At 44.4% G+C, this 16,571-nt stretch overlaps 1 protein-coding gene across 7 annotated transcripts in view; it reads left to right on the forward strand.

Annotated features, from left to right (window-relative positions):
• The window catches only part of LOC140395357 (fas-binding factor 1 homolog), a 192,561-nt gene that overhangs the window by 95,994 nt on the left and 79,996 nt on the right, over positions 1-16,571 (forward strand). For 5 of the 7 annotated variants that reach the window (XM_072483003.1, XM_072483006.1, XM_072483005.1 and 2 more), the window contains 3 exons: positions 994-1,071; positions 8,075-8,110; positions 12,393-12,518. In XM_072483003.1, the coding sequence (XP_072339104.1) occupies positions 994-1,071; positions 8,075-8,110; positions 12,393-12,518 (240 nt within the window). The remainder of the gene's footprint in view (positions 1-993; positions 1,072-8,074; positions 8,111-12,392; positions 12,519-16,571) is intronic. The other 2 variants (XM_072483007.1, XM_072483010.1) reach the window with 1 other exon arrangement.

Genomic DNA, 16,571 nt, shown 5'->3' on the forward strand with positions numbered 1-16,571 from the left:
GATCTTTCTAATAAAGACCACTAAAGCAGGTGCCTTTCACAACCTCAGAATCCCAAAATGCTTTTACAGCCAATTAAGTTCTTTTGAAGTTTAGTCAATGTTGTAATATAGAAAACAAGACAGTCAATTTGCACATGACTAACTCCCAAAAGCAGCAGAAACAGCAATGAGCCGATAATCTGTTTTAGTGATGTTGCTTGAGGGGCAATTATGTGCCAGGACACGGCGGTTAATTCCATTTTCCCAGCATTAACACCCTCTACTTCAAATAGCACAAAAATCAAAAGCTTTTAGCCAGAAAATATTGAGCTCCTACTGCATCTCAGGGGTATACCATCTGCTAAACTTGCCTCCCCTTCTTGATTTTAAATTGCATGTTATCTGTGGGAGTACCAGTTTCAATTCAGGCTAAATTACCATTTGAAGTAGCGTTGAAGTAAATCGGAGCAGATCAGTCGATTTGCTGTCACTGAAACTGGCATTTTCAATGCTCTCTGTAGGTTTTACACAAAGTGGCAATATGTGGGCAGCAAATCACGGTGCACTCAGAAAATATGGAGGTTGGTAGGATTTCTCTTTGGGATCATGCTGTGCCAAGATTGCTGTGGAGTCTCCCAAGAATTAAAGATGACTCTCCTGTGTACATCTTATAACACCCGAGGAGAAGAATCATAGCACCAATATAAAACGTTTTTACATTTTCTTTGAACACTTTTGTTTATTAATTATTCGAGATGGGACAGGGAGGGGTATCATGGAGAAAGAAAAGGTAGCATGACGGACGATCGAAGAGAGTATTTGTTATTTAATTGTTGTGAGAGGTTAGTGGGCCACAAAAAAGGGTCTATCGGGCGACTAGTAACATCAGACAGGGGAGAGCAGTCGTGATGTAATACCTTCAGTAATTCATCCAATTAGACTGGATATCCCAAAATGCATCAAACCTGACCCTCATTAGGCGGTGGAAAGTTAATGGTATGTTCATCTCCTTAGATGAGAATGGTGAAGATGAGAAACGTCACTCTGCCCCTGCGACCTCTAAGCGCCAATACAAGAAGTTCACATTTGATGGTGAGTTTCTTATTGCATGCGGTAACCATAATCTATTTTTGTAAGACAGATGCATTTCTGCCTAAAATACAGCTGAGTTTATGGGAGCACAATAGTGAACTCATAGAACAAGAACAGAAGGTACATGAAAATCTCAGCGGGTCTGGCAATTTCTGTAAGGAGAGAAAGCAAAGTTAACGTTTCGAGTCCTTTTGGCTCTTCATCAGAACTAACTATGCTTTCTTTCCTTACAGATGCTGCCAGGCCTGCTGGGTTTTTCAAGCTTGTTTCAGATTCCAGCATTTGCAGTATTTTACTTATTTTAGTGACCTAATAGTATTGTTTTAATGTTAATTTTTAAGCCATATGCCCTTATGGTGCTGTGCTACCCTTAAAGGGACAATCGACAAACACAAGTCATCATTTTAGACCTTGCGTCAAAAAATATAACCTTTACTATCCCTTCTGTTCGATGAACTAATGAAAGGTTTTTGGAGTGGTCCTGGAGTCATATTATCTTTTCATCGATTGCTAATATATTAGAGGGGTAATTGTGTTTATCTAACTTGCTGGAGTTTTTTGAGGTGGTAAAAACATGTCGATGAGGGTAATGCTGTTGATGTGGTGTACACAGACTTTTAGACGGCATTCAATACAGCTTCTCACAACAGAGTTTTGAGTAAAGTTAAAGCTCATGCAATAAAAGGGACAGTAGCAATGTGGATCCAAAATTAGCTGAATAACGGAAAGCAGAGGGTATGTGCCAATGGATATCTTTGAGGCTGGAGGAAAGTTTGTAGTGATGTTCCCTACGAGTCGGATTGGGACCCTTGATTTTCCTGATATATATTAATGATCTCGATCTTGGTGTGCAGGGGACAACTTCAAAGTTTGTGGATGACACAAAACTTGGAAGTATTGTAAACTGTGAAAAGGACAGTGTAGAACTTCAAAAGGACATAGACAAGTTGGTGTAGTGGACAGATAGGTGGCAAAATAATGCAGAGAAGTGAAGATGATGCATGTTGGTCGGAAGAACATGGAGCGACAATGTAAAATAAGGGGTAAAATTCTTAAGGGATGCAGGAGCAGACATTTAGGAGCAGGTGTACTTTGATCATTGAAGGTGGCCGAGCAGGTGGAGCGAACAGCTAATAAAGCATATAGTATTCTGGGATTTATTAATGGGGGCATATAGATTACAAGAGCAAGGAGGTTATGCTGAACTTATACAAGACACTAGTACTGGTTAGACCTCAACTGGCATATTCTGTATAGTTCTAGGCACCACACTACAGGAAGGATGTCAATGTATTAGCGAGAGTGCTGAAGAGGTTCACAAGAATGGTTCAAAGTTTTTTTAAAATTTAGAGTACCCAATTATTTGGCGTTTTCCAATTAAGGGGCAATTTAGCATGGCCAATCCACCTAACCAGCACATCTTTGGGTTGTGGGGGTGACACCCACGACGGCATGGGGAGAATGTGCAAACTCCACATGGACAGTGACTCAGCGCCGGGATTCAAACCGGGGTCCTCAGCGCCGTAGTCTCTGTGTTAACCACTGCGCCACGTGCCGCCCCTAAGAATGGTTCGAGGGTTGAGAAGCTTCAGTTATGAGGATAGATTGGAGAGAGGGGATTTGATAGAGATGTTCAAAATCAAAATCATGAGGGGTCTGGACACAGTAGATGGGGTTAAACTGTTCCCCTTGTGAAAGGATCAAGAACGAGAGGGCACAGATTTCAAGAGATTTACAAAAGAAGCAAATGTGATCTGAGAAAAAAACTTTTTCACACAGTGAGTGGTTGGGGTCTGGAAAGCACTGTCTGGGAGTGTGGTGGAAGCAGGTTAAATCGAGGCATTCAAGAGGGCATTCGATGATTATTTGAATAGAAACAATGTGCAGAGGTAAAGGGAAAAGGTAGGGGAATGGCATTAAGTTATATACTCATTTGGAGTGCAGACACAATGGGCCAAATGGCCTCCTTCTGCACGGTAACAATTCTGCGATGGAGTTATTTCACACTTGGAAATCTGACTGAGTATGTTCAGGACTTAGGAGAAACATTTAGATTCATGAGTACCGATGTTCTGTGTGGCAGTTCTTTCGTACTGAAAAATCACCAAGAAAGTAGTGGCTAAAGCTTCAGGAGGTTAAATGTAATTTTGTGTGATAGTGTGAAATGGACGGAAGTGACTGGGCAGCCTATTTTACACTTCTCCCATTTTTATTGACCTGTGTGTAGTGATCTGTACATCTGTACATTCATCTGCACATACACCAGGGACTACAGACAGATGTAACAGCCACAGCATCACTAGAGGGCAGCATTAGAGACGGGTATAAAGGGTCCAGCCCAAGGGAGGATCCGCCTCTTTCAGAAGCACAAGGCTAGTGAGCAGCAGCAGACAGAGACAGCTCAGCATAGGCAGTTTACCTGAGCTTCACTGGTCATACCTCTTGACTGTATTATATCTAGTTAAGCTCTGGAAACAGAACAAACCCATTGAATAAAGTATTTGTGTTAACTGGAAGTCTACAATCTTTATTCAGACTTAGAGAATAGCATATGATACCAGGAGTGATTTCAGAAAGCTAGCTAGACACCAGCAAGAGAAGAAAAACTTAAACCGGATATTCGACTGTGGAAGACTTTGCAGCAAATGGATCCTCGACGACTAACTGATTCGATAGAACTTGTTGGAACTCCATGGCGACTGGAAACAACCGGTAATTTAAGTTATAACTGGAAAATGTTTGAACAGATATTCCAAATATTTATCACAGCTAATGATTTAAGCACTGCTTCTGACGCAACGAAAATAGCCCTACTACTCTCAACAGGAGGGCATGAAGCTAGAGAAATCTATAATTGCTATAATTACGTAGAAGGTGAGGACAACACCAAAGTAAAAGTTATACTCAAAAAATTTGATGAATGCTGTAACAGTCCGTCTGATGAGATGCTGGAAAGATTTAACTCTTGTCAGAGAAACGGAGGGCCCATCTCTGATTTTATTACAAATCTCAAGTTAATACCAGAAGGCTTTGATTATGCTGATTTCAGAGACACTGTGATAATGCATCAATTAATTTCTGGACTATCTGATAAAGATTTGAGGGAAGAACTTTCACAAAATAAGTATCTAACTCTAGAAATCGCGATACAAAAATGCCGTGCTTATGAATAAAAACAAAATCAATACTTTGAGTCTTTACAAACACAGAAGCATCATGTAGAAAACAAAATCGGTAAAAATGGAGCGAACACTCATCACGACACGGAGGCAGGGTTGAATCGGTGGAAGACGAAATTCTGAGCGGCAGCCATCTTGAGAAAGGAGCCGCACATGCGCAGTTGTGAAAAGAGCGCACAGTACAGGAAATTCGGAGTGCGCATGGGCAATCGAGTCCTACGCATGACGTCACAAGCGTCATGAAGTCAGAGGACCAGGACCACGCCCACTTAAAAGGGAAATGCACGAAAATGAACAAAAAGAAATTTAAAGCTGCAAAACCCAAGTTTCTTGCCTCAAAAGACAGAACAATGCCCGAACTTACACCAGCAGTTGAAAATAACTTTCACATCACCTTGGAACAAGCAGTTAGCACCGCTCTAGAAGATGATATGGTCCTTGTAGACTACGACTCAGACGAAGATTTCATCTTGGGAGATGGCTACCCCAGTACCAAATCCGAACCGCAACTAGAGGTGTTGTACCATGAAGACCCCGACGATGAGTTCTTCGGATTGTGGAATCTTCAGCCCAGCATATATGACATCCCGACTCTGAGTGCAGGATTATGCTGCGGCCTGACACCAAGAAACAGAGAGTGGTCCACGCACCACGAAGGGTCCCAGCCTCTGTACAAGAATATGATTTGTTCATTGAACATGAAGAGAACGATCACAACTCCAAAACAAAAAGCGATGATTTGTCTATCGAACAATACACACAATACTACTCAGACATGGCTGAGTTATTCGGATATGCTGATCACAGCATCAGCAACACGGTTGAAAAGCTCAATACGACTCTTCTCATGGTAGATGAATCCAATACCATGGTGCCATGGCAGATCGTTGATACATTGGATGACAGCAATACCCAAGACGAAGACGACGCCACACAGAGAGCACAGAACGACTCCTTTGAGAGAGCACAGATTGACTCTACAGCGAGAACACTGCACGACTCCACAAAGAGAGCGATGACAACCTCCCCAGAGAGAGTGGTGAAGGATTCCACAGAGAGAGCGATGAAGGATGCACAGAGAGAGCGATGAAGGACTCCACAAAGAGAGCGATGCAAGCCCCCACAAAGAGAGTGACGCAAGCCTCCACAGACAGCTCGGTGGCAGACTCAAAAATGGAAGCAAGCAAACACTCCATAGCGAACGCCATGCATGAACAAGACCATGAAGAGCTATCAAGCTTATTTGAGCCACCAGAAGAAGACACTGAATGTCTACCCACTGTATGTGAGACAAGTGACGAAGAAATCACAATTCCCATACAGGATGTGCAGGATCACAGCGAGACTGACATACCTCAGCTCTTCTGCACAGAAGCACTCAATAATCAGAGGACGGCCACCCAAGAGTCCAGAGAGACCACGTCAATAGAAATCCTGAAGATTTTGACTCCAGAAGAGGAACACCAAGAGTCCAGAGAGACCACATCAATAGAAATCTTGAAGATTTTGACTCCAGAAAAGGAGCACCACGACCCACAACAAAATGAAATCGCAAAGATTTTGATTCCAGAAAAGGAGCAAAAAGAGATCACAGATGATTCAAATGAACCTGAAATGACTCCAAAAGAGGAGCGCCTAGAAATCAATGATGATTCAAGTGAACCAGAAATGACTCTAGAAGAGGAGTATCAAGTAAGCAAAGAAGAGGAATTGAATCCACCACAAATGATTGATGTCACCAACATCAATGCAACATCAGATCATTCTAACAATTCTCAAGAAGAAACGCTCAATGTAGCAGATACCATAAAGGACACTGACACCAATAACTGTGACAATGACACAAATCATCCACATGGCACACTCATTGAGCACAACAAGAACAACAAAAACCACAAGAAGCACAGCAGAAACAAGAACAACAACAGCAACAAGAAAAACAACATGCAGCGCAACAAGAACGACAAAAGCAACAAGAAGCATCCCAGAAACAACAAGCACGACAAGAAAAAGAACAAGAATAAAAGGGAAAACAACAAAAACAGAATCAACAAGTGCGACAAAAAGAACAACAAGAAGACAACAAGAACGCTCACGAAAACAACCAAGACAGAAATGACAAAAACAACAGCAAGAACGACAACAAAAGCAACAAAGGCAGAAACGACAAAAACAACAACAATGAAACAACGACCTGTACAACATGGTACAACTCTGCACGCGAAGGACAATGCCACAGCACACTGCGAAACAATGACCAGACTACAAACATGCCATGGCATGATAAAGAATCTCACGAATTCACATCTGCTCCAGAACAAACAAGCAAAACAGCTTTCACGAAAGATGACATACAGAATCAATATCACAAACACAGGAAAAAGTTGAGGTCAGACAACGGTGCAACACAAAATCGCTACCCACAATCAAATGGAACGGGGGGAAAAGGTGTCCACATCATTAAACGACTCATCAGCAAGACAGCCGAGTCACGTTCCGACATCAACCTAGCTCTGTTATCATACCGAGCAACCCTATTGAGCTCAGGACTGTCGCCAGCGCAAATGCTCGTCGGCAGAGACATCCAGACAACCCTACCGGCAAAGCAATTCCAAGACCCCGGCAACGCACCGGTTCTCGACGACATGCGGGCACTATACTCCAAACAAAAACTATACTACGATCAACATGCAATCCCACTCAAGCCACTAACAATAGGTGACACCATCAGAATCAGGGACCCAGAAGGCGAATGATCTGAGTCAGCCACGGTGATCAGGCAGGTGGCACATTGTCTTCCTACATTGTCTTCGTCTGCGTGAGTACTTTTTCGTTGTAACCGCCGGGATCTATTAGAGATTCGACCAACAACGCCAGTACTTCCCACACTGGACTTGACCGAGTCCATTTGTCCACAGGACATTCCTCGCCACACAACGCCAGACAGTACTCTTGTTGACATCAAACCATCATTCCTACTACCACCGTTAAGACGCTCCAGCAGAAGCCGTAAGGCACCCGACCGGCTAGATTTGTAACGACACTTCAACACACGCACAAGACGAATATGGACATTTCTCACGATGGACTCACAACACAGTTAATTGTTTCTGTATTACTTTTATCATTTTCACAGTGGTAATGATACTGTGTGCAGATTTGCATATTCTCACCACTTGTTATGTACGATTTTCTTGAGGCCAGTCTAGAAAACATGTCAAATAAAAGGGGGAGATGTAGTGATCTGTACATCTGTACATACATCTGCACATACACCAGGGACTACAGACAGATGTAACAGCCACAGCATCACTAGAGGGCAGCATCAGAGACAGGTATAAAGGGTCCAGCCCAAGGGAGGATCCACCTCTTTCAGAAGCACAGGGCCAGTGAGCAGCAGCAGACAGAGACAGCTCAGCATAGGCAGTTTACCTTAGCTTCACTGGTCATACCTCTTGACTGTATTATATCTAGTTAAGCTGTGGAAACAGAACAAACCCATTGAATAAAATATTTGTGTTAACTGGAAGTCTACAATCTTTATTCAGACTTGGAGAATAACATACTGTGGAGTGCTGCCTGTTTGCTATCACTCATTTTACACTATTACACAAAGTCACATTCAGCTACAAGTTGTGTCGTCGCAACAACATGGGGTCATGAGCCTTACTGACCAGTAATCGTGTATTGAATGTGATTGTGCAGTAGAATCTCTGTTGTCAAGAAATGTCAGGGGGATCTTATTGGCTTAACTTGGAAGTGATCATGCTTTGTTCATCAAAATGAAATCTTTTCTGCATGTTTGTTTCTATGCAAAACTCCAGATGAGGAGGATGTTGGTTTGAAAGCGACAAAACAAGGTAAACACACCGTTGAACAGGAGGCCTGTTCTTTCCATGTTCTTCCAGTCGCAACCAGGGTGCCTAGGAGCTGTGCTTCCTCCCAGACTGAAAGCTCTTTGGTGGTGTTCCATCACAAATGTTTTTTGAAACCGTTAACCCTTTGCCAAATCTTCGTCCCAATTCGTCAATGGATTTATTCTAATATAGCCTGATAGCACTGTTTTGTGAGAGTTGATTTCTGAGAAGTACGGGCTATGCCTTTCGTTTCATTGATGCCCAGTTCAAATGATCTGATAATTCCAATTTTGGGGGATAAAAGAAAAGACTGCACTGTCGAGAGCAGCTTTCACTCTGGTACTATCTCTGTTAAATATTTCTTCGTCCCATCTCCTAGTATTATGCATGCATGCTCCTTGTCTCTTTATGCATTCTTGCATGGCTATTTCTTCCTGTATTAGAACAAAGAACAAAACAAAGAAAATTACAGCACAGGAACAGGCCCTTCGGCCCTCCCAGCCTGTGCCGATCCAGATCCTTTATCTAAACCTGTCACCTATTTTCCAAGGATCTACTTCCCTCTGCTCCCTGCCCGTTCATATATCTGTCTAGATGCATCTTAAATTATGCTATTGTGCCTGCCTCTACCACCTCCGCTGGCAAAGCGTTCCAGGCACCCACCACCCTCTGCGTAAAAAACTTTCCACGCACATCTCCCTTAAACTTTCCCCCTCTCACCTTGAAATTGTGACCCCTTGTAATTGACACCCCCACTCTTGGAAAAAGCTTGTTGCTATCCACCCTGTCCATACTCTCATAATTTTGTAGACCTCAATCATGTCCCCCCTCAACCTCCGTCTTTCCAACGAAAACAATCCTAATCTACTCAACCTTTCTTCAGAGCTAGCACCCTCCATACCAGGCAACATCCTGGTGAACCTCCTCTGCACCCTCTCTAAAGCATCCACATCCTTCTGGTAATGTTGCATTTGATAAAGTTCCCCATGGTAGGCTTCTGCACAAAGTAAGGAGGCATGGGATAGTGGGAAATTTGGCCAGTTGGATAACGAACTGGCTAACCGATAGAAGTCAGAGAGTGGTGGTGGATGGCAAATATTCAGCCTGGATCCCCGTTACCAGTGGTGTACCGCAGGGATCAGTTCTGGGTCCTTTGCTGTTTGTGATTTTCATTAATGACTTGGATGAGGGAGTTGAAGGGTGGGTCAGTAAATTTGCAGACGATACGAAGATTGGTGGAGTTGTGGATAGTAAGGAGGGCTGTTGTCGGCTGCAAAGAGACATAGATAGGATGCAGAGCTGGGCTGAGAAGTGGCAGATGGAGTTTAACCCTGAAAAGTGTGAGGTTGTCCATTTTGGAAGGACAAATATGAATGCGGAATACAGGGTTAACGGTAGAGTTCTTGGCATTGTGGAGGAGCAGAGAGACCTTGGGGTCTATGTTCATACATCTTTGAAAGTTGCCACTCAAGTGGATAGAGCTGTGAAGAAGGCCTATGGTGTGCTCTCGTTCATTAACAGAGGGATTGAATTTAAGAGCCGTGAGGTGATGATGCAGCTGTACAAAACTTTGGTAAGGCCACATTTGGAGTACTGTGTACAGTTCTGGTCGCCTCATTTTAGGAAGGATGTGGAAGCTCTGGAAAAGGTGCAAAGAAGATTTACCAGGATGTTGCCTGGAATGGAGAGTAGGTCTTACGAGGAAAGGTTGAGGGTGCTAGGCCTTTTCTCATTAGAGCGGAGAAGGATGAGGGGCGACTTGATAGAGGTTTATAAGATGATCAGGGGAATAGATAGAGTAGACAGTCAGAGACTTTTTCCCCAGGTGGAACACACCATTACAAGGGGACATAAATTTAAGGTGAAAGGTGGAAGATATAGGAGGGATATCAGAGGTAGGTTCTTTACCCAGAGAGTAGTGGGGGCATGGAATGCACTGCCTGTGGAAGTAGTTGAGTCGGAAACATTAGGGACCTTCAAGCAGCTGTTGGATAGGTACATGGATTACGGTAAAATGATATAGTGTAGATTTATTTGTTCTTAAGGGCAGCACGGTAGCATTGTGGATAGCACAATTGCTTCACAGATCCATGGTCCCAGGTTCGATTCCGGCTTGGGTCATTGTCTGTGCGGAGTCTGCACGTCCTCCCCGTGTCTGCGTGGGTTTCCTCCGGGTGCTCCGGTTTCCTCCCACAGTCCAAAGATGTGCGGGTTAGGTGAATTGGCCAATGATAAATTGCCCTTAATGTCCAAATTGCCCTTGGTGTTGGGTGGATGTGTTGAGTTTGGGTAGGGTGCTCTTTCCAAGAGCTGGTGCAGACTCAAAGGGCTGAATGGCCTCCTTCTGCACTGTAAATTCAATGATAATCTATGATTAATCTAGGACAAAGGTTCGGCACAACATCGTGGGCCGAAGGGCCTGTTCTGTGCTGTATTTTCTAAAAAAAAAAAAAAAAAATGTGGCGACCAGAACTGCACGCAGTATTCCAAATGTGGCCTAACCCAAGTCCTACACAACTGTAACATGACCTGCCGACTCTTGTACTCAATACCCCGTCCAATGAAGGCAAGCATGCTGTATGCCTTCTTGACCACTCTATCGACCTGCGTTGCCACCTTCAGGGTACAATGGACCTGAACTCCAAGATCACTCTGTACATCAATGTTCCCCAGGACTCTTCCATTGACCGTATAATCCGCTCTTGGATTAGATCTTCCAAAATGCATCACCTCGTATTTGCCTGGATTGAACTCCATCTGCCATTTCTCTGCCCAACTCTCCAATCTATTTATATTTTGCTGTATTCTCTGACAGTCCTCCTCGCTATCTGCAACTCCAACAATCTTAGTATCATCTGCAAACTTGCTAATCAGTCCACCTATGTCTTCGTCCAGATCATTTATGTATATCACAAACAACAGTGGTCCGAGCACAGATCCCTGTGGAACACCACTAGTCACCTTTCTCCATTTTGAGACATCCCTTCCACCACTACTCTCTGTCTCCTGTTGCCCAGCCAGTTCTTTATCCATCTAGCTAGTACACCCTGAACCCCATACAACTTCACTTTTTCCATCAACCTGCCATGGGAAACTTTATCAAACGCCTTACTGAAGTCCATGTATATGACATCTACTGCCTTTCCCTCATCAATTAACGTTGTCACTTCCTCAAAGAATTCTATTAGGTTTGTAAGACATGGCCTTCTCTGCACAAAACCATGCTGCCTATCACTGATAAGTCTATTTTCTTCCAAATGTGAATAGATCCTATCCCTCAGTGTCTTCTCCAACAGTTTGCCTACCACTGACGTCAAGCTCACAGGTCTATAATTCCCTGGATTATCCCTGCTACCCTTCTTAAACAAAGGGACAACATTAGCAATTCACCAGTCCTCCGGGACCTCACCCGTGCTCAAGGATGCTGCAAAGATATCTGTTAAGGCCCCAGCTATTTCTTCCCTCGCTTCCCTCAGTAACCTGGGATAGATCCTATCTGGACCTGGGGACTTGTCCACCTTAATGCCTTTTAGAATACCCAAAACTTCCCCCTTCCTTATGTCGACTTGACCTAGAGTATTTAAACATCCATCCTTAGCCTCAACATCCGTCATGTCCCTCTCCTTGGTGAGTACTCATTAAGAATCTCACCCATTTCCTCTGACTCCACGCATAAATTCCCTCTTTTGTCTTTGAATGGGCCAATCCTTTCTCCAGTTACCCTCTTGCTCCTTGTATACGAATAAAAAAAAGGCTTTGGGATTTTCCTTAACCCTGTTAGCCAAAGATATTTCATGACCCCTTTTAGCCCTCTTTATTGCGCATTTGAGATTTGTCCTACTTTCCTGATATTCCTCCAAAGCTTCATTAGGTTGAAATTTTTAAATAAAAGTTATTCCTAAGTAAGCTTTAATGATGGCTTATATTTTAATTCACTGTTTTCCTTCTGTGGTTAAAACTGGGACTCCCCTGAGTGTGTAACTGAACCAATCAGACATGCATGCTTGGAACTGTAGCCTAGATAGAATCCGCACCATCAGACAAAGGGAAACAGAATCTGAAACTGAATTTGGATTTTGCGTTAGTGATGCATGTCTAACAGTATGGACACTGAGACGCTTACTGTTATTCCTGTGCTTTTGTGTACCTGTCGACTGGAGATAGCCTTATTCCCAGCAGTGTGCTGTATCTGGGTAATCAGTTCCACTGATGCATTCTGCCTGTTTCTGAAGTGATCGTTGTAATAAACTTTTCTCTTTAAGTACTGTTCCAATCTCCTTTCCAGATGTGGATGATCCGTTGGCAGGAATTATATCTGATGAAGAAGAGAGACCAAAGAAAACAGTAGTGTCTGGACGGAAACCTAGCCCTTCAAGTGTCGATCTGCAGACACATAAAAAAGAAGAGAAAGGTATTGAGAAAGTGTGCACTCTGTCAAAAACACTTCATTTTGGCAAAATGAAAGATACCAGGGAATCAGCTGGGAGAATTGTGGATATCTTTTTAAGGCATTTTTTTATATTGTGCATGCTTGGTATTCTATCCGGTACACATATACTTACAGTGTGGATAGCCCTTGTGGCTTTCATTTTGCCTGTCAGTAGATAAAGCTTGTTTTCATGGACATAATGGTATTCTTCACTCAGCTGGCAGCTTAAAACAGTCCTTGGTTGACCATCTTGTTGGTTTTCAAGTTAGTGATTTACTTTGATTGGCTATTTTAAGTGTTGAAACAATAAATGGGATCCAATCTGCACCCAAACATCACAGCTGATCTTTTCTCTGGTAAATCTCTGTCCCTGGTTCTAGCGTTGTTCAAAGTACCAGTGAGTACTTCTGTCTTTAACTGGTCATTCCGATCATATATTTAATGCTTACTCTGGGAGTGTGTCTTTTCATTCTTGTACCTGTGAAAGTTTCACAAAAGCATTCATACAAAACGATTCAAAAAAATTCCCTTGCAAAGCAGAGAAGGCCCATTGAGCCTCCAGGTCTATTACCATGCACTTAATATGACACAACGCCCTTCATAGGAACCATGGGCAGCACGGTAGCATAGTGGTTAGCACAGTTGCTTCACAGCTCCAGGGTCCCAGGTTCGATTACAGGCTTGGGTCACTGCCTGTGTGGAGTTTGCACATTCTCCCCGTGTGTGCGTGGGTTTCCTCCGGGTGCTCCGGTTTCCTCCCACAGTCCAAAGATGCGCAGGTTAGGTGGATTGGCCATTCTAAATTGCCCATAGTGTCCAAAAAAGGTTAAGTTGCGTTACGGAGATAAAGGGGATAGGGTGGAGGTGTGGGGCTTAAGTAGGGTGCTCTTTCCTGGGGCCGGTGCAGACGCGATGGGCTGAATGGCCTCCTTCTGCATTGTAAATTCCAAAAACAAACCTAGTTAGTCAAAAAGAGCAAATGACGAAAAGCTCAGCCAAAGTGATAGGCTTTAAAGAGTGTCTTGAAGACATATGTTTTGAAAAGATCCAGTAACCTCCCAGGAGCGGCACGGTGGTTAGCACTACTGCCTCACAGCGCCAGGGACCCAGGCCGATTTCGGCCTTGGGTGACTGTCTGTGCAGAACAAAGTACAAAGAACTATTTAGCACCGGAACAGGCAAAGTTTGCACATACTCACGTGCCTACGTGGGTTTCCTCCGGGTGCTCCGGTTTCCTCCCACAGTCCAAAGATGGGCAGGTTCGGTGGATTTGCCATGATAAAATTTCCCCTTAGTGTCCAAAGATGTGCAGGTTAGGTTGGGTTACGGGGATAGGATGGGGGTGTGGGCCTAGGTAGGGTGCTCTTTCAAAGGGTTGGTGAAGACTCGATTCGCTGAATGCCTTCCTTCTGTGGGGATTCTATGGATTCTCTCAGCAAATCTTAATGGAATTTTCTCCCATGTTGATGGGTGGACCTGGTTGTCAGTCAGATTCGAAGGCAGGACAGAAGAGTGACTGGAAATAACTTGTGATAAGCTTTCCATTTGCAATGCCATCTTGTTTTCACGTGTTTTCTTTTTCTGCTTGATCTGGGTGCAGAATCAGACATGCCAAGCCTTAACTAATTTCAACAGCCTGCCGTAATTTTTACACACTTTCCCTTTCAATGTTTTGTGAATATTTCTGCTGCCCAGGATGAAGAATGAGAAACAAAACCGTTTGATTTGAAAGACAGGGGATTGAATTCCCCGCTGCCTGTAGTGAGTTGCTGATGCGGCGGAGAATCCAGTGTTGTCAAAAAGACAGTTTGGCGCCGAGCACTCTGGTTGCCCTGCTAGTGGTGTCATCAAGGTTTGGCCTTGTGCCAGTGGGAGGATGTAAATTGGTCAGATGGATCCATTTGCATCCTATTAACGGGATGGGCACCGGATTCACCAAGTCTGCATGAATCTCAGGTCCTCTGAGCCAGGATTCATGTGGGCAAGAATTGCAGGCATTTCTCGGTGTGGCCCTGGTACGGTGAACCTGGTGGTGGGCCAAAGGGTAACTCTTTAAGGGAGTTGCCCCCAAAGTCAATCGTAAGACTACTTCCCCCTCACAATGCAAAGCCTGCTCAGCCCAAAACCACCAGAGGCCCCCCAAATGAGAGATCTTTACAGAGACCCCCTCTACAGAGACCCCCTCTACAGAGACCCCCTCTACAGAGACCCCCTCTACAGAGACCCCCTCTACAGAGACCCCCTTTACAGAGGCCCCCTTTACAGAAGCCCCCTTTACAGACACCCCGCATCTGAGACCCCCGCCACCCGAAGACCTCCCACCTGAAATGCCTCACCCGTGACCCCCTACCCAAGACCCCCCACACGACACTCCTACCCGAGACCACTCCACCCGAGACTCCCCCCAACCCGAGACCCCCATTATATGAGAGACCCCCCCCACCAGAGACCCTTCCATTACAGAGATCACCCGAACCCCCCCATTACAGAAACACCTCCATGGAAGCTAGAGATCAGTCTATAATAATAATAATAATCCTTATTGTCACAAGTAGGCTTACATTAACACTGCAATGAAGTTATTGTGAAAATCCCTTAGTCGCCACATTCCGGCGTCTGTTCGGGTACACAGAGGGAGAATTCAGAACGTCCAAATTACCTAACAGCACGTCTTTCAGGACTTGTCTCTACCTCTGTGAGCAGCAAGGTAGCACAGTGGGTAGCACTGTTGCTTCATGGCGCCGAGGACCCGGGTTCTATCCCGTCCCCGGGTCACTGTCCATGTGGAGTTTGCACATTCTCCCCTTGTCTGCGTGCGTCACGCCCCCACAACCTCAGGGTAGGTGAATGGGCCATGCTAAGTTGCTCTTTAATTGATAAAAATAATGAATTGGGTAATTTAAATTTATTTTAAAAAATGATTCGCAGCTAGGTGCATGAGATCCATTTGAGCATGAAGGGACACAAAATTAAACATTTCAGACAGCTGATAGTGTACTAGCTGTCAATCACAACCGATAGAGCCCAATTTCACATTGATGTCAATGAAAGTCTTGCAGATCAAAGATCTGAGAGGGTTTTAAACCAGTTTATGTCGTTTTTGCTGGCTGGAATTTACAGCTGCTTCTTTCGCTGTCTGAGCCATCAGGGATCGGGCACAAATGAGTTTTAAAGCAGTGATTTTTAACTATCTCTACCTGGACCCCTCTAGATTCCAGGCAGGGGTCTCTGTGATGGGGGGTCTCTCTTATAGGTGGGGGTCTCTTTTATGTGTGGGGGGGTCTCTCTTATGGGTGGGAGCCTCTGTAATGTGGGGGTCTCTATAATGTGGGGATCTCTCTTATGGTGGGTGTCTCTTATGGGATCTCTGTCGGGGGTTTATGTAATGGGGCGGTTGCTGGAGCGTGTCTGATGCGGGGGGGGGGTCTCTGGTGGGGGGGTCGTGGGAGGGGTTGGAGCACCCTTGCATTGTGGGCGGCGAGGGTGGTGATGGGAAGCCAGCCACTGAACCTCACTATCAGGCTTCCCACTCAAAATGGTGGCCTGATAGTGGAATTTGCAAGGGAATCTTTTGTGAGGGCCACGAAGAATCCAGCACGAGTTTCAAGGTACAAAGAAATAACATTTATTTACAATAACATATATATACACAACAGCAGCAACCTCGCTTGCTGCTTACTCCTTCCTGCTGGTTCCAAACTGGCCAGCTTTATTTATACAGGGAGTCTGCTAATGATTTCTCTGCCCCCTCATTGGGGAAGCTCATACTCCCACAGGATTGTGGGATTGTCATTAGTCCCCAGCCAATGGTAAGCAGGCAGGTTATAACATAATCCCTCATAATCCCTGCCATGCATGAATTTGCATGGCAAGGGATGGTGAATTGCCTCTGGATTCCCACTCCCTGCATGAGTGCAAATCAGAGGTGATTCATGGCATTATTTGAAAAAGAGCAGAATGTTCCCCTGGTGTCCTTGTCAATATTTATCCCTCAACCAGTATTGGCAAAGCAGATTTATTGGCCATTTGTCATTT

The sequence above is a fragment of the Scyliorhinus torazame genome, chromosome 18 (genome assembly GCF_047496885.1).
Source record: "Scyliorhinus torazame isolate Kashiwa2021f chromosome 18, sScyTor2.1, whole genome shotgun sequence".
In the NCBI taxonomy this organism is placed as follows: Eukaryota; Metazoa; Chordata; class Chondrichthyes; order Carcharhiniformes; family Scyliorhinidae; genus Scyliorhinus; species Scyliorhinus torazame.